The following is an 18907-nucleotide window of genomic DNA, read 5'->3' as shown; positions in this document are numbered from 1 at the left end:
TAGGCCTATTGTTCAGAATTGACCTAGGAGTTAGTTAATATTTAGTACAAGTCAGGCATTAATTATTTACCTGTTTTCTACTCTACCTTCATCCTTACTTTAAGCTGTAAGAGAAGAAAGATGATAAAACTATTCATCCTTCATTCATTCATTCATTATTCACTCATGCATTCAGAAAATGTTGATTAAACTCCTGCTTCATGCAAAGCATTATCTTGGTGCCTTTGAAGATTTTTATGCTTGTGGGATGTTGAACATCCCTGGCCTCCACCCACTAGATGCCAGTATCACACTCCCCACCCCAGTGTGACAACCAAAAATGTCTCCAAATTGCCAAATGTTCCACAGTGGGTGGGATGTCTAAAATCACCCCTAATTGAAAATCACTGCTCTAAGGAGGATTAGACTTGCTTTTTAAAAATCTCTTAAATTAGCTAAACAAACAAAAAATACACATATAATGTCCTTTTATTGTTTCTAGGGTTTTATGGGAAAATATTTTTATATTTGAGAATTAGAGCTGTTTCATGCCAATCCAATATAAAAAATTTCTTGTTAGTTTGGAAGATCAGGGATAGAGTTTCCACTTAAAATTGCTTTTTTGAAGTGTTTTGGGCAAGATCAGTTAATTCAGCATAGAGTAACCTGTATCCTTCCAAAAGAGCTGCATAGAAAGGAATGATAGATGAAAAAAAAATTACACAAAAGTTTTGACAGATTTGAGGAAAAATATTACTGTAAAATTCTGGATGAAATGAAAAAATTAGGGCAATAAAGCAAATCATCATAGGCGGGACTCCAATTTTGTCCACGTGTTACCTAATATCTCAAAAACAGTATCTTTCCTAAAATCTGGCCCTCTGCAATTTAATTAAACAACAGCTCACCTGAAAAGGCACCATGAAGACTGAGCCGGAGTAACTAATGGGCTGAAATAACCAGAAGTATAGTTATTTCAGTAGTCCTGTCGCCACTCCTTCTTTATCAGTATAAAAATAAACAACCTTTGAAAACAGATGGGAGACAATCATTGCTTGGCTTGTCATAACTTATTACAGATTTGACTGTCAATTTGCACTGAAAAAACCAACTCGCTCCAGGGAGGTAAAGCAAATTTGAGAGAAGTTGATTGCATTTCAAATCAAGCCTGTGGTAATTGAAGCTGCACAGACGCACTTAACGGCTGCTATTAAACCAAGTTAGCAACTGTCTCAGAATTGAAGGCATTCTCCTTTTTAAGACCAGAGCTGTGTTTCCATTTGATGGCACTTAACTCAACTCAAACCCGCGTCAGGTGCATATACTTTGTACCAGTTAATTCAGTGTTGTCCCTCCCTCCAAAAAAAAAAATTCATTAGGCAACTGAAATGCTTAATGGTCAACATATTGTCATTCTTTTGTGGGACATCATTAGTGGCCCCAAAAGCCCAACATTTGGGAAGTAGATTGTATTTTATCCTCATCAATTTTTTTTTCCTGCAATTCTTCCTTTTTCCCGCTCAATCTGCTGGGCTATTTGGTTATTTAAAATGGGAGCTTCCACATTAAAAATAAATTCTATTATTTTTAATTATGGAATATTTTCTAGCTTGTCTGTGAAGATCAATTTCCTCACACACCTTCACCAGTTGTCTATTGCTGTATAATGAACCCCACCAGTACTTAGTGGCTTAAAGAAACAGCCATTTATTTGCCCATGATTTTGCAAGTTGGGATGGGTTTAGCCAGGCAGTTCTTCTGCTGCTCTTACCTGAGGTCGCTCATGTGGCTGGCTGCTAACATCTGGAGGCTCAGCTGGGGCTGCATAGTACAAAGTGGCCTCAACTTACATGGTTAGTTATGGGCGTCAGCCAGGTAGCCTTGGTTCCCACATACATGGTCTCTCCAGCAGAACAGCCCAGATATTTCAGATTGTGGCTGGGTTCCAGGAAGACAAGCCCAACACCCAGTTACTTCTAACGTTCTGTTTATATGTTTGCATGTTGCTCATTAGCCAAAGGAAGCCACGTGGCCAAGCCCACAATCAATGTGGTAAGACTAATACAAGAGTGTGGATATGAAGAAGTGTGATTTTCTGGGGGCCACCAATCAAACAATCTTACCACATCTCCTGATATAAAAAGTGTCTCTGTATTCAAGGCATTTCAGATAAGTGGAAACCAATTTGAATATTTGAACATACCTGAGGAATTGACTGGATATTTCTGTTTTTATCTAAGTTAGTGTCACCCAGCTCTAGACTAGAGCAACACAATCTATTTTCTAGGGTAAGACTAAGTATTTATTAAAATTTACTTATTTTCTTGAATATTTACTTCTTGCCTTCATCAGAGATGATTAGTTTTTACTGCACGGAACAGAAAACCCAAATGACAATGCCTCAAACAAGAGAGGCCTTTACTTTTCTCTCATTTACTTCTTGCACACACCAATAATGCTGGGGGGAGACCATCCAGTCTTCTCCTGAAGCTCTGTGGTCATCAGAGACTCAGAAGCTCAGACTCCTTCTGTCTTTCTGCTCTGCCTTCCCATCATGTGGCTTCCACATGTAGGGCCACCTCATGGTCCAAGACAGCTGCTGAAGCCACATTCATCACATCTGCTTTCCAGGCAGAAGGAAGTGAGGAGAGGAGGTGCTACACAGCACACACACCCCTGGCTGAGGTTTCTGTAAGGAATCTTCCCAGAGTCTCACACACTATACATCTAATCATATTTCATTTTCTAAGCCTCAGTCTGTGGCCACAGTAGCTGCCAGAGGATCTGGGATATCTAATTCCTCAGCTAGACAGCAATGTGGCCAGCTGAAATCAGGGTTATGTTCCTAAGGAAAAAGGAAAAATGGATACTGGGCAGTAACTCACAGTCTGGACCATAGCCCTTTTAGCAAAGCAGGGTTCAAATCCTAACTAGCTATGGAAAGTGTGCCTTGAAAAGATTGACTTCACCCTTCTCAGTCTTCACTTCCTCACCTGTAGAATGGGTGTAAAAATAGTACATACCTTCTGGGTTTCCATAGGATCAAATAAGTTAATGCATAAAATGTGCGTCACGTATTTATATTGTTGCATCTCTAGCACCTCCAACTTTGCTGGGCCCTGGGACCGCATAAGGGAATGGGATGCTCTGTTTGTCCTCAGGATGTTTACAGTCCAGTGGGGGAAGATGGGGAGAGACAAGAACTAAAGCACCAGTGGGGAAGGTGCCATATAAAGGTGCAAGCTCAGGCCTGCGGAGCACTGAGTGGGGGCAGCCTGCAGCCTGGGCTCTGGGGAGACTCAGAGAGAAGGTGACATCTACCTAAGCCAGATCATTCTTGCATTGATGAGGAATTTTTCTGCTTCAAAGAGAGAGGTAGATGGAAGAAAGGCAAGATGTTTACAGTGGATGTGCCATTTTTTAAAGTTGTAATCTATCACCAGAGTACTCACCAACAACATGTAGTTCTTGCCTTTAGGGGAAAAATAGGCTCTGTTAATAGTCAAGGTCAAAGGCTAAAAACTGATGAGCCTTGGGCCAAAGTCTGCCATAACCTGTTTTGTTTGGTCTTCCTAATCCCACCCAATGATCTTTTATTTTGTAAATTTGAACTGGTCTCTAACATGTAAACATTTTGACAATTTATACAAAAGTCCAAATTTCCACCTTTTCTCAAAAAATCAAAAGGTCTAGCTGCTCCAGACTTGCATCTTGGAAATGGCAGCCGTTCCTTTGAGCTCTTAGGCAGGATGCACATGCTCTAGTTTGCCATAGTCCCCACCACTTCCAAGTGTCTTGAGATCACTTTACTCATGCAAGTTACCTGTGTGGGCATTGGGTGGGTGGGCATGTGAGCTTCTTTTTCCTGGCTTAGCTCCTGTGACCCCACTCTGGGCACAGATAGTCTACACCTTCAGGGCCAGTGGGACTGGGCTACTGTCAGAGGAAAGGCCAAAGGTCATTGGCATCTTCATCAAAACTCACATTATCAAGAACTTTCTGGGTCAAAGGGACAGCTTGACCACCATAGGAAAAATATGGGAGGAATCTTTGAGCTGATGATCAGTAATCCCTGGAAAATTAGGCAACAGAGAGAAGAGCTCCCCACAGGAGTGAGTGTAACAAGGCCAGATCTCCCAGACCTTGCCTTAAGTCCAAGCTTGCTTTCCCCTCCCCAAAGTCAGATTGACAGTACCTCTTCTCTCTGCCGCTTTGCAATTCTCTCCTCCTACTCTCTGAGAATTGGGGCAGGGATTTCTTCAATAGTCTCCACACCCAGAACAGAGAGCTGATTTCCTTCTCCCACCCCACCTGCCAGTAGAGGGTTTTGGAGATGAGCAAAAAACATAAAGCTGAGTTATGAGGAGCGGCTGCCAATTGGACATCCCTTAAGTGAAGATAAAGCAGGTATGAAATGCTAACATAGGTCAATGGGAAAATAAAGCATTATTTACGATTCATTACATGGGTGACTTTTCAGGAACAAACCACTGCAGAATGTGGGCCACCTCCGGATGCCTCTCAGGTTGGTTGGTTATCTTTCGTCGAATGATCATTTGACAGTTTCCCTATTAATTCCTATGTACTCAGGAACATTGACAAGACCAGAGGAAGGTGATTCATGCATGCACGCACTCAACAGCAGTTTCTAGGCTCTAGGGGAAGAAAAAAAAATGGTTTCCTGCTGAGATTTTAATTAATTCCTGCTTCTGTAGATTCTGAGTGTGGGACTCCCAGAACTAGTGTGGGTTGAGCTCTAAGTAGTTTGGTCCCGCGAGATATTTCCCTCATCATTGCACTCAGCAATGGGTCCCCCGGAACTGAGTTCTACATCATGGGGGTCAATAAAAATAACAATAAAACTTACATCTCACAATTGCTTACTATCACCCAGCAATGGGCTTTATATTCACTAATGGATGCATTCTCAATGGGGGCAATATTACCCCTAAGAGAGAGAAGATTGGTGACTAGGGGAGAGGGGTTAAAAATATTAGATATTACAATGTTTGTGCCCTCTAAAGGGCCACAGATTTACAGTATGTCTATGGAAACAACATTTTGTGGTGGAGAGGGGGAGTTGCAAGTAGGAATAAATATCTAAAGAGGCACTTGGGGTGGGGTGTTAATGGAAATAAAAAAAGGTTGAGGAACACTGCATTGATTCATTCAATGCCCACAGCAATCCATGAGGGAGGAGCTGTTTTGTACAGGAAAAGCCTGAAGTTGAGCTGCCCAAGGCCACCCAGCTGGTGAAAGTCGAGGCTGGGATTTAGAAGGAGGCAGCCCACATCCTTGGCCATACCTTTGGCACTGTTCTGCTCCGAGTGCACACCCAGGTCTCTCTCTTTACTATCAAGGACTATTAGGAGAGAACTGGGTCATGTCCACTAGCTTGGTCAGAAAACAATTCCAGATTGGTGTGATCAGCACATTCAGTTGAGTGAATGGCTCTGTCCTGTGTCCCATTTGCCACAGTTCTCACTTCTGTGCCCTGCTGGTCATGGCCATGAGATCTGCCTACATCTGAAAGCAAAACTTGACCTGCAGGGTGACCAGCTCGCTCTGGTTTGCTCAGGACTGTCTTGAAATCCCCTCAGTCTCAGGCAGACAGGGTTGGTTGTTCACCCTCCATCAAGATGTCCCAAACCCTTCAACCTGAAGGGTCCTCATGGGAAATGTAATTTCAAATCAGAATCATTGCAACTAAATATATTCTAAGATGCTAGAATCTAAAGTATCAGCACCTTCTACACCCATCTCACCTGGCTGCCCAAGCTGCGGTGCTGAGAGTCTCAGGGCTTCCCTTCCCCTGGGAGGACACACACACAAGTAATAAGTTGTGCAGTGGGGCGTCCACGGTCACATTCTCTTTTTACAACCTTTGAGGCACATCTCTTATGTAACTCAGGCACAGAAATCATTGGATGAATTAGAACGCACCGCCTCCTCTCCCAAGTTTGGTGTTTTATGTACGATGACATGCTGTTTTGTCACACCAAAGGACTTTGCTTGGTGGCATCTGCATTCTCTGCTCATATTTGTTTTAGTATCACGCATCTCCCTGAAAAGCAAACACTGGCCCTAACTGTGCTGTCAAGAACCCAGTGCCGAATACAGATAGACCTGAATGCCTGTCCCAATATATGATTCGCTTATGAGAATAGGATTTTTTTTAAAAAAAGAAGCAGCCTGACACTTTTTGATCAGGTGAAGGAAATGTTTTAGGATGAAGCTGAAGAAATTTCGAGAACAGAGTGATGTCACCTGTGGTGCAGAGCCAGCCATCTTCCGGAGCCTCTCCGCCCTCGAGACTGGCTGAAAACGGCCTCTCGCTGTCAGACCTGCTCTCGGCTTCTCAGTCTCAGGGAAGCAAAACCTCAAACACCAGCTTTCAAGGTCAAGACACAGGCGGCACTTTTCTTTAATCAGAGAACTACAGCCAAGAGGAAAGGACTATCTGACCAAGACAAAACAATCATAATTGTTAATCAGCCCGTCAGCTTGGCAGCCACGTCCTTGCTCAGAAGAAAATGACGGCCCGACTCAAGAGTTTCCACTAGCAACCTGTAATTCTCTTATTTTCTTTGGAGGAGCCACTGCTAGTTCATCTGGCTCTGGGAGTGACAGGATGTTTATCCTTTCTTCTGATACTCAGGAGAATATTGTGATGGGGGAGAAGACAGAAACGTACCCTTTGGAGAACCCAACGTGGGTCTATGGTACAATTGTCCTTTCTCTGTCATCAGGAAGCACGCATGGGCATCGGACAAACACGATGGGAAGCCCCCGGGGCTGGTGGAAATGAATAAGTCTTTCTTAGAGTCCAAGGCGTGGGCTTGGGCAAGGGGAAAGGCGCAGGCACTGCCCACAGGCAGTTGGAAGAGCAGCGCTGGTGCTTGCCTGTTGGATGTCAGCCCTGGGCTTAAAGCTGGAACATTACCACTGAATCCATTTCCAACAGGGGCCTCTAAGGGACATTCAACAAAGAGCTCAGAGGTGGTAGTGACACCCGCCTGGTTGTGAAAAATCTCAAGGCAAGTTGGCCAGTTGTCCACTCTCCTCCGCAGACAAAGTGCTGACGGCTTCTGGCCAGTGTGGAATGAGGCAAAGCTACAGTGAATTGCAAGAATGTGGTTCAACTCAAAGAACATAAATGGAGGACCTACTGTGTGCCAGATACCAACCCTGATGCCATCTACTAGACAGATGGACAAAACGCAAGTCTGTACCCTCCAAGAGCTCAAATTTAGGACTGTGTAGCCCCATCACATGAAGATGTTCTTTGAATGAAGAGGGAGGTCCCATCAATAGCAAAGTTGGGAAATGCTGTAGATTTTACTCTCTCCTGGAAAATGACACCATGCAATTGCTCAATAAAGGCACTGAGAACTCCTTCAAGGGGGAAACCTGCTTCGCTATGTGTGGCACAAACTTCCCAGATTTGTTCCTCTCCTGAACCCTAGGAACCGGAGTTCCTTGGATCCAATTCAGAAAATACTTGTTTAAGAGGTTTATCCAGTCATTGCAGAACTTACTAGTAGGAAAAGCATGATCTGGCCTCCTGGGGAGGGGCCAGCAAGAGCTAAGCAGGACACTGGGCTCAGCAGATGGACTGGGATTCAGGATAGAGCCTCGATCCCAGAGAAAGACTAGAGAACACATGGAGAAGAAGTGAGGACTGCAGGATGTGTGTGTAGGAGAGTGTACACACACACACGTGTGTATGTGTGTGTGTGTGTATGTGGTGTAAGGTTGGCATCTCCATAGTACAAACCCAAATCTGTACACTAAGACTATGGGCAAGGTGGAAGGGAGAGAGTGAGGCAGGGCACCTGAGAGTGAAGTGCTCCTGGGCTCATCCGGCCACACCAGGTTCCAGATTCTGTGGACGACTTGATTCTAAGCTCCTCTGTCTGAGGCCCTTGCCTGCAGTGCCTTGATTGGCTCAGAGCATAGGACAGGGTTTAATAATAAAAGGCATCCTTCTCTGAACACCAGGTACCAGGTACCGTATTACATTCTTTAAATACATTATATCATTATATCCTCACAATGAGCAAAGAGGAAAGTGTAATGAAGATCCTCATGTTGCAAATGGGGAAATTAAGGCTCAGGGAGGTTGCCCAACGTCACACAGTTAGTAAATACTTGCACCTAGACATGTTACCCCAAAGTCTTTTTCTTCATTGCTGCAAACCTGCTTACATGCCTTAGGCACTATGCAGTCTCCAGAGAAGTGGGTTTTACTCAGAAGGCAATCCAGTTATGTATTCATATCTGGGTTAAGACAAAGGTGGGGTTTAAGAGCAAGTTCAATTGTTCCCTAACAACTCATTAAAATAAAAAGCATTTTTTATAACTTTGGGAATATTCCAGGAAAACCTCTTGTTATATCATGTTGTCAAATCTGTAAACACACACAAAAGAGGTATTTTCAATGGATTCCCTGGTGAAAAGTGAAGACTCAGCTAGAGAGGTCTCTTTTTTCCCCTCCTCTGATCATTTTAATGCATGTGTCAGTTGCAAGTCATGATGACTTCATTTTTATTCTTTCTTTTCCTTGTTCATCTATGACTTCAATTAAAGGCAGATTAAATAGGGCACTGATTCAATCAATCAAGCATTCATTAGACACTAACTAAATGTGAGGCACTGGGTCAGTACACTTAACCTGAGACTGTTGGGTGTGGAATTGATGGGGTGGCCTCCTGCTATGCCTTTGGCCACACAGAGCTCACTATTACAACACATCCCCGGGTGAGATCATGGGCCTCAAATCTGCCTCTGATTTCTGCCAGAGATCTTCTAGTAGGCCTGTTTGCCTAGATCAGGAGGGAAAATAGATGTCATATTTCACACCAACTCCCATGGACTGGAAGTGGCTGCTGGGCCACTGGGTTGAGAACCATGATTCCATAGCCTGGCTCAGTAGGAGACAGGATGCTATATTGTTTGCTACTGTCTTCCAAAGACAAGAGGGCTGCACGTGCCAAGAATGTGCTATTCTTGCACTGGACCCTGAAGCTTGCCCTGGACCCTGAAGCTTGCCCTGCAACAATTTCACAGGGCAAAGAAACAAGGTAGATAGAAAATGCACCTCGAAGCATTTGGCTGAATGGCAACGCTGGTGAAATTAACTGAAACTACTTAACACATCGATCCACCCTTTAGAGTGGCCAGAAATCTCTTTTTTACCTGATCAATCAGGTCTAGTGGCCAATAATCTGATTCCAATTGTGAGAAAAAGTAAACTGGCTTTGATAATTAGGAAAACTTGGATGGTGGTTGAGCTAGATGAATTCTGTTTCCTTTAGGCTTCGATATTTTTTACAAATGAATATTTCTGCTGGAAACTATATAGATAAACTGCTTTGGTCCCTTATCAGGTAGGTCACACTTTGTGGGCTGAGAAGGATTCAGAATCAGAAGGCAAGGCCCTATATTCATAGAAGAGTAAACGTGATGAAAAATTATGGTCAGGTAGTTCACTCTAAGCCAAATATGATACCCACACAATTGTCAAGACCAGCAGGTGAATTTGCCTGATTCTGCTCTAAACCCTGCTTCTATTGGTACTTATAATTATGATCTTTTTAAATTAAATTTTAATGGCAAAAGCAATACATTTACTTTGTAAAAATAACCAAAACACTACAGATGAGGCCAGCATCTTCCCTGATGACCACCCCTAATCGCAATCCCCTTTCTCCTTCCCAGATGTAACCACCATCACCAATGTGAAGATTACCTTTATAGACCTTCTTCTATGAATTTATAAACATAAACTGTACCAGCAAACTATATGCATAATGTACTGTGGAATTTTCTGTGTGCGAGCAGGTTCACAAAAGTGATGACATCCTGTGGGTGATATTCTTCCACCTGGCTTTTCTTACTTAATAATATTTCTTGGGGAATGTGCGATGTTGGAAGATGTTAGGTCTACAACTGTTTTTAAAACTGCTGCAAAATATTTCATAGTGTGGGGATACCATTATTTTAAAAATTCCCATGTTGTTGGTCAGCTGGGTTGTTTCCAAATTTTTCACCGTGACTGATAATCCTGCCTTGAACTTCCTTGCACAAACCCCCCTGGCTGTTATGCGCAAGTGTTTCTGGAGAGTAGATACCAAGAGAGTAGATGCTTTGGTTTTCCTTTTTCCTGCCCAGTAGTTCTCGAAAGTGGCTATTGTCAGTTCTTCATATCAGCTGTGTTTAAGACCCATTTTCTGACACCCTTATCAGCCCTTGACATAATCAACTAGTCCACATGCTTGTTTAGAATTAGATCCTGTCTGTGTGCTTCCTGCTTGGCTGTGAGAGAGTGAGATCGTGTCACTCTCATCTTCATATCTGAAATGTCCCAAACAGCATGGCAGGTGCAGAGTAGGTGCTCAATGAACATATGCTCGCCTTCCCTGTAACTGGGACATCTTTTCCCTTTGAGGTCCCTCTCCTTCACCTTGTTCATGCCGATTGCCCCTTAGGTGTCCACATCAGAAACTTTCCAAACCCCAAGCTAGACAAGGTTGTTTTCTGTGTTCCTGACGCCCTCCCTCGGTGCACTTGGTGTGTTTCACTGTGTTTGCCTCTTTATGTGACTGTCTCTCCTGCTAACCTCTGAGCTCCTGGACACCAGGGAGTGTGTCTTTTGGCACCTTTATTTCCCCAACACCCAGCCCAGGCCCACGCAGTAAGCATTCAATAAGTGCTTTGAAAATGAAGGGCATTGTCACAGAGCCACATCCACCATGAAATAAAAGCCCATGAAAATGAACAGCATATCAGCAGAAGCAAAACCTAAGTGGGCTTCTGCTGAACAGCAAAGATTTCTTTATTTCAGGTCTTTTAACAGGATGGAGCGGGTAGGGAAGGGGGAAGGGAAACGAAGACATAGCAGAGCTCAGGAAATGCTTTTCTTTTTTCATTTGAAAAGTGATTGGCACACGATTGGCTGCCATGGCCCAGGTGGGAGAGGGGCCCTGATCATCGCTGCCCCCTTGGTAACCATCCCCTGCCCTTCTGTCCTGCCCCCATAGGGACCACAGTGATGCGGATGACAGCCTTTGATGCGGATGACCCCGCTACCGACAATGCCCTCCTGCGATACAACATCCGTCAGCAGACGCCTGACAAGCCATCTCCCAACATGTTCTACATCGATCCTGAGAAAGGCGACATTGTCACCGTCGTGTCACCTGCGCTGCTGGACCGGGAGGTGAGCTGAGAGGAATACATTTTCTTTTTCTTGAGAATAGAATGTGGCTCTCACACAGGAAAGATGTGCCACCTCAGTCAATGGTGCCTTCAATTGTAAAAGCAGAAATGAGATGTTTGCATGTGGTCAGGTGGCAAAATCTGTAAAGGGAAATGGGATGTTCTTTAACCCAGGAAAACAAACACTCTGCAAGGCTGCCTTGCTTAGAACTGTTTAGGTTCATTGAACCGGACACCCCTGTTTCCTCCTTGCCAACCACTTGCTCTTTTGGCTCTTGGGACTTTGGACTCCATCTCTTGTCCCCCATCTTTCTGCCAAAGGGAGGCAGGAGACAAGAGGGCAGGGCAAGGGGCTTGGTCCAAGCTCACTGAGGCTGTCCTGTCACAGAGGCAGTGGCTTTGGCTGATTTCTTCCTCCAGCCCCATGCTGTGGTGTCATTGTATCCCCGTGAACCTCTCTCCTTCAACCTCAGGCTATGTCTGAAAACTCACTCTTTGTCATACACATGTCATACCCAGGTGACCAGGGACCTCAGTCAGTCCACATGCCTACTCTTTGGTTTTGCCCATGGTGTTTTACAGTGTCTAGAATTAGTTGTCATATCAAAATATTTAAATTTCATATTTCTAAAAAGAATTTATTGCTAGGTTTTTCTGAAAAGCAGAAATTCTGGAAAGCTTGGATCCAATTTCCACTTGTGCTCTATCAGTCGCATGAGATGTGATGGTTAGATGGAGCCAGGTGTCAGCTGCCCCGTTTATGTCCCACTTAAGTGTGCCCCTCTGGCCCTGCCCTTTCCTGAGGTCAAGGTCCACCCCGTAGCTCACCATCAGCCACCTTAAGTAGGAACCCTCTTGGCCCTCCAAACGCAGCATGCCTAAACCCCCTTGTGGATTCTCATTCATCCATCACCGCCTCTGTCTACCCCAAATCCACTCCCATTCTGGAATTCGCTGTTCTTGACATCATTGCACAGGCATGACACCTTGGAGTCATCTTCTGCAAGCACCGTCTGCTCCTTGGTGATTGTTGGGTTTCCCGAATGGGCTCTGTGCATTTCCCCTCAGTGTTTTTAATGAAACAAATCCGTGGATCTGAATGTCTTTTCCTCTGCTTTCTCTGCTTTTCTTCACTATAGCTTCTCACGAGATTTGGGTTAGTCGTCCTCATCCACCTGTGTCTTCCACATTGCTCTCCCTCTGTCCCTGACTACACTCACCTGTGGCCATTGTGTGGCATTTACCATATGCTACTTTAAGATGCCATTTAAAAAATATCCCCTTTCCCTCAGTCTAGACCAGTATTGCCCAGTCCAGGAACTACTAGTCACATGTGGTTATTTAAATTTTGATTTATATGAATTGAAGTTAAAATGTAAAACTCGGTTTCTCCATCACACTAGCCACATTCAGTGCTCAGTAGTCCCAAGTGGCTAGCGGCTCCCATATTGGATGGTGCAGACACCGAATGTTACCACCATCACAGAAAGTTCTATTGGGCATCACTGGCCTGGACTGTACATTTCTTGAGAACAGAGACTGGGATCATAGGCTTGTGTGTATCCCCACTGCCTAGCACAATTTGAGCGCTCCTAAAAATCCTGATTATGTGTTCGTTGGCATAGAGGAAGAAAGGCCAGAGTGAGTTGGAAATGACACTAAAATTTTACACTTGAGGGGTGGGAAACAGTAGCTAGAAAAGGGAAATTATTGGAAGGGAGAGGGAGAAAATTGCATTGAAACTGTGGTTGTCACTTGGAAAATGTGGTTGTTTCTAGTTAAGAATAGGAAAGCAGAAAAAATAATGAGTCCATTTCCTTCATTCTGTCTCCCATTCTTTTCCCAATCCTCCTTATTTTTATGACTGCTGTATTTTCTTCTTCTTTGGAGGCAAGTGATGCCTTGCCAACACTTTCTTTATTCCCCACCCAGCATGCACATGCACACATGCACACATGCACACATGCACACACACAAACACACACGTACACCAGCTTTCCTATGACCCTGCACTCTCCCAAAGATGCTTGCAAGTTCTTCTCACAGGGGAAAGATGAAATACAGTGATTTCTCCATTTCAGCTTCTCTTTGTTCAGAGAAAAAATATTTTATGTCTCCACTTATAAACCAAAGTGATAATATAGTGTATTATTTCCATTTTTAAGATTATTTGGGGGACAAATAGGTTTTGAGCTTGTGATCTTTTCATTTGAATTTTTGTTAAGTTGCAATAAGTATATAATTACAGAAGTCAAATTAAACATTTCTAGCCACAATACGTAAACATTACAATAAAAAAGATAAACACAATTTAACTGAGATCGGAAAATCAATGAAAATGAATGACAAATGTCACTTTTCTGAAAGGGTTTCCCGAGTTCAGTGCTGATTCAGGCAACATCAGTGCAATTTGAAGGAAAGAAATGTCCCTAAATTTAGGCAAGCCGTGTCTATTTACTAGTGCTGTGGTAAGCTTCTCCTCAGCATGTCTGCTGAGGGGATAAAACGTGCCTACAGATTCCTTGTCTTTAAAGGGGCAGAACTTGCACATCAGATCTACAGTGGTGTGTCCCATGGCTTGCAATTTTTCATCTCACTGAAACTCAACACCTTTCCTAGGATTCACGTGTCTGTGATGAGTTCCTGAAGCAGGATTGTGGAATGATTTTTAATTTTTAATTTTTGGAGAACTTCTGGGAAGGCATCTTATCTTAGGAGTGGTTTTAAAAGTCTACTTCCGGGCAAGCTGGGCAAAATATTTAAAACACAGTTATACACTATTTATTTTCAAGAAAATATCTCATTTGAGCCTCTACAGACTTTGACATGATTCAAATTTATTTTTTAAGTTTGATTACCCTGTATTCACTCACGATATCTCAAATAGCATGTTTGAGCATTGAATACAGTGAATGTAAACAAGTGAGTTAGGAGCACCTTCCCGAGCAGTGGCTGCTGGGACTGTACAAACACATGCCCCGCTCCCCGGCCCCCATGAACAGGGGAACAAAGCAGAGGTCTATCTCAGCTCATTCATATGGAGAGAGAAGACTCCGGGAGCCCGCTGGCTGGCCTGAGCTCAGTTGACATGTCAGTTTTTCATTTTGATTTCCCATTTAATGCATGTCCTTTCGTGACTACCTCTCACAAGGAGGACCCAAGTAGAAGGTGTCCCCCCAAGTGAGAGACAGAGATGGCATAGACATCTGGGGAGGCGGTGGGTACTGAGCATTTTCTCTGGACCTGCCTGTTCACCTTCCCTGCCTTTCACATACTTACCTTGTAATAGAGCTTGTCAATGAGGACGGTCAAGTACTGCAGCGAGGTAATGAGCTTTAATGTGTTACCATTTTGGTTGTCCACCTTTCTTCTTCCCACCTGGGGCCAACTGAGGCAGGTGACCTCACCTGATCCGTTCTACTCCATGCTCCAAGGTTCAGGAAGAAAGGGCTTCTATCCAGCTTGTTCCCTGACATGTTCCCAGTCCTTAGCACTTGAGAGGTGCTCAGAAAAACATTATTTGTTGAGTGTTGAAAGGAAGGAAGGATGCGAGGAAGAGAGGAAGAGTCACAGCTAAGTCATGAGAGCAGCCGAAATGACCATTTATTACCCTTCCATATCATCATCCCAGTGTTAGGGCATTCAAGTTTCACTCGGAAACATGGTTCCATTACAAGCTCGTCCATTTTCTTTTTCTGAAACCCTACAAGAACATACACTTCCTGAAGAAGGGGACCTCGGATCTTTGTCCCATCTCTGTATTCCCATTGCCAAATGTACTGCCAAATAAATGACAGGCAGTCAGTAATGATTTGTCAGATGCATGGATGGATGGATGACCTATGTTCCTTAAGTTTGTATTATCTCAGAATGTTCTACAGGATCCACATTTTAGCATGTATATATAAACAGAGGAAAGTATTTTATGTTAGTTGAGAGCTTAGTCTTACCCTGTGTAATCATCCAATAATCTAATTTATTCACTTTATGCTTACTTTGTGCAGGAACTACACTGGGCTCCAAGAAATAGTGCATTGGTCCACTTGGTAAATAGGATGTGCATGAGGATCTGTGCCTCTTGCTTAAATGTTTGGGGAAAATAAGGACCATATATCTCACTAAATAAAAATGGGTTCATTTGGGGCACTGTTTTATTCCTTTCTGTAGTTATACTCAGTGCCTCCACTCTGGCAGCTCTGTCTACGTTTTTAAACTATGTCTGGCTGCTCTACAAAATAAAATCAGATAAAGGTCCCTAATATTTGATAAATGGTTTATTTAGTTGATTATTTTAGCTGCTGGACTGAAATTCATCAGCTGAAATCTGCCAGCTTATCTGAACACAGTCCCAATTTGCAACTACTCAGAGTAGCAAACAATCAGGCCTTAAAAAAATTTTTTTAAAGGAAACAGTTTCCAAAAGAGGCCCTTAAAAAGCCATCTTAACATTTGCATTGTGAAAGTATCATTAGTCTTTTTAAGGAGTTTGAGCTGAACACTTTTCTATCTTTGTATGAATTTGCCTTCACCTTATCATGTATTATCTTCTAGATAATCTAAGGAAAGTGATAGCCTGCCCACAAAAATGTACATATGATAAAGCGTATTAGGACTGTGAATGTCATTTATTTTCTGTTTTCAGCTGGTTAAGAATTTTCTGAAACTTTATAATGCCCAAATTTTTAGGCCAAATGTGAAAACTGAGAGAACTTCCTTCTTTCTTTCCATGGTAAGTGTCACATAAAGACTCATTTTTAGATTTACGTGCATTTATTCCCAATGAGATATTCAAGAGTCCTTGAATATGTCAGAGAAGAAAACTGAAGAATGTGATGGGAGCATCCTGTGCAAAGTAATCAATGAATTTGGATGTGTGGCTGCAAGTCAGCTGCATGTATTTGGTCAAAATAACCCAGGTTAAAATATTGTCACGTAGGTTGTATCTCCAGAAACATACTAAAGAAATCTATGAAGATGATGATATCAAGTCAAGCTGCCTGAAAAAATAAGAAGAATAATAAAGGATAGCATTCCCCCCCATGCCTTAAGTGAAAGACAGAGGTTGCAGTCATACTCTTAGGAAAATAAATGTTTTCAGGCCACTCTTACCTACTGCTAATATTTTTCTCATTATCACCACGTTGAGAACGTTGGCAGTAATTATACACAATTCAATCATACTGTCAGGAATATTCTCTTTCTTTGTTTTGGTGGGTGGGACCAGAATTATTTAGATAGTAGCATCTCCTCCATTTCTGTGAGCGATTTACTCATAAATATTTTTGTTGGGATAATTTTCTCCATTTTCTTGTATTACTTGCTGCTGAGAAAATAGAGGGGAAGAAAGTAGATGTAAATAAATTGTCTTATTATTTTTAAAATAACACATTATCCTTGCAAATGAAACACTGATGAGCCACCCTGTGCAAACTGCACCTGCTCTGTCAGCAAATAGAGTGGGGCGTTCAGGAGGCAGGCTTCCAAGCCTCGGGGTCTGAAATTCAGTTGCATGAGCATGTGCCTCCTGCTGATGGCAGTGGATTAGAGACTGGGAAGGCAGGGTCTTGTCTCATGCCTCTTGCACTCCTCTCCTTGGATAAATCCTAGAAGGCGATCCTGATGGGTCTCAGGACTTCGCTGGTGATTCTAACCACTTCCCTTATCCCTCTAAACTTGACCCATCAATCTATTAAAACTACAGCTACGTCTAGTCGCCTAGTAGGACTTCAACTTAGCTGAAACCTGTCTGAGAGGCACAGGCCAAGGGCAAGGTGCTGGCTTCCGACTCTGGATTCATAGCCTTCCTCTGTCTTGTATTAGCCATGAGGCCTGGGCAAGTCACTTAACTTCTCTAAACCTCAGTTTCTCCATCTGCCACAATGAGAATAATCACAGTCCCTATCTCATAGGCTTATTGGGAAGATTAAATAAGAGGTCAAGTGCTCGTACTAGCACAGTGCTTAGCTTATCCTCAGGAACCTTGAAAACATTAGTTGCTATTAGTTATTTTCAATAAGATTGGAGAAGTAAAGAGAAAAAGGAATTTCTTCCTTCTGTGGGAAGTACCTTTATACTCCACCCACACAGCAGAGAATGTGTGTTAAATTCAAGGAAACACTGACATAATCCAGCTCCCAAAATTCAGGGGTAAATGTTGACAGGTAAGTATTGGGCACCTGCAAATGTCTGCTGACTCCCTGGCACTGTGCCACATATCAGGAATGCAAAGATCGGGCTGCTAACAACAGCAGCAGACACACATGGAGACGTGCTGCACTGAGCCTCGATGGAAGGCTAAGGGAAGGGCATCCCTGGGAGAGGTTTGGCATGGGTGATGGCATGGCACAGACGTGCTGCTCGAAGAGACTGAAGAGGTAAGGATTTGGTACTGCGAGATACCAGGCAAGGGCTGGGAGTTGAAACGAGATTGCAGAGGGTTCTAATGTCATCCTAAGGATTATGGATATAACCTACTACTACAACTAGGAAACCACCAACCATGATTTAAACTACACACAGTTCTGTGAAACAGCACTCGCAGAGCTATGACTTGGAGAGAAAGTGAGTTAAGCTACAGGAGGGATGATCAGTGGCAAAGTCAAGGCATTTTGGAGGCAGACTTGAGCTGCCTGGTGACAGGGATTTCTAGCCTGATCGAGGGGAAAGATAAGGAGTTGACACTTGAATCCAAATTTCCCAGCTTGTTAAGTAGATTAATAAACAATAGGCTATTTTGTTTCTTCTGTCGTGCATCTTAAAGTATTAGACACTCAGAAGTTACTTGGTACATGTGGAATAAAGAGACACTTTATCATTGAAAGAGATTCATCTTTTGGGGTTTGACAAATGTTTACTTCTCTCATCTTTTTTTATTTCTTTTTGTTTGTTTTTATATGATAAAAACTTAAAAAGCAGAGTGATAATGAATTTAGAGTACTTCTATTTTTCTGTCATTTTAAATTTCTCCATCTTATTTTATATTAAGTACCCTAAAAAGCTGAAGAACTTTTTCGTTTTTGCAAAAGTTCTTTTAGAAAGCTGTTTGTCTCCCTTAGCAGGCAAGAGCTATGATTAGTGTGTTAATGTAGGAATTTAGCCTGGTCCTAAATTCCATCCCTGTTCATGGTCCTAGTTGGAGTGGTACCTTCCAATTTAGAAAGAATTTCTAGTTCAGTTCTGGCTTCAAACTGGCAGAGAAAAGTAGGAAAAAGTGTTGCTCCTGCCAAATTGAGAATGATCGTCATTTAAGGAATGAAAAGTTGGTTGAGTCTTTGGAAAGTAGCTATTTGCTACTTATCTCCGTTATGCTCAGCTTACAGCCAGGACCTGGATTGTTACACAACTGTGGTATGCTCCCACGGTAAAGCAGTTTAGGGGAAGGTGACCAGAAGCTACAACATTTGGATTAAGGCCAATCAGTAGGTCATTTCAAGATATCCAGACATCTCAAAATTCCTGGGATCCACAGTTCTTTCATTTTTGTTCTAAGGGGTATCTCATTTGCTATACTATTCCGTAGGATAAAAGTTTTTTGATCATATTACTTAACAGAATGCTTTGGAGTTCTAAAAGACATGATCAACTTCTCCAAATATATGGCACTATAATGTCCCATTCAACAATGAAAGGGACTTCAAGTTAACATCAGCTATTAGAGTAAAGTTTGGCAGACCTTTACTGTAAGGGTCAGGTAGTAAATCTTTTAGGC

General features: G+C 42.9%; 1 protein-coding gene across 2 annotated transcripts in view; it reads left to right on the top strand.

Annotated features, from left to right (window-relative positions):
* The window catches only part of CDH13 (cadherin 13), a 1069738-nt gene that overhangs the window by 798164 nt on the left and 252667 nt on the right, over positions 1–18907 (top strand). For both annotated transcript variants that reach the window (XM_063110059.1, XM_063110060.1), the window contains exon 7: positions 11022–11200. In XM_063110059.1, coding sequence (XP_062966129.1) covers positions 11022–11200 — 179 coding nt within the window. The remainder of the gene's footprint in view (positions 1–11021; positions 11201–18907) is intronic.

The sequence above is a fragment of the Cynocephalus volans genome, chromosome 10, assembly GCF_027409185.1.
Source record: "Cynocephalus volans isolate mCynVol1 chromosome 10, mCynVol1.pri, whole genome shotgun sequence".
In the NCBI taxonomy this organism is placed as follows: Eukaryota; Metazoa; Chordata; class Mammalia; order Dermoptera; family Cynocephalidae; genus Cynocephalus; species Cynocephalus volans.
This window is presented reverse-complemented; position numbering and strand designations above follow the sequence as displayed.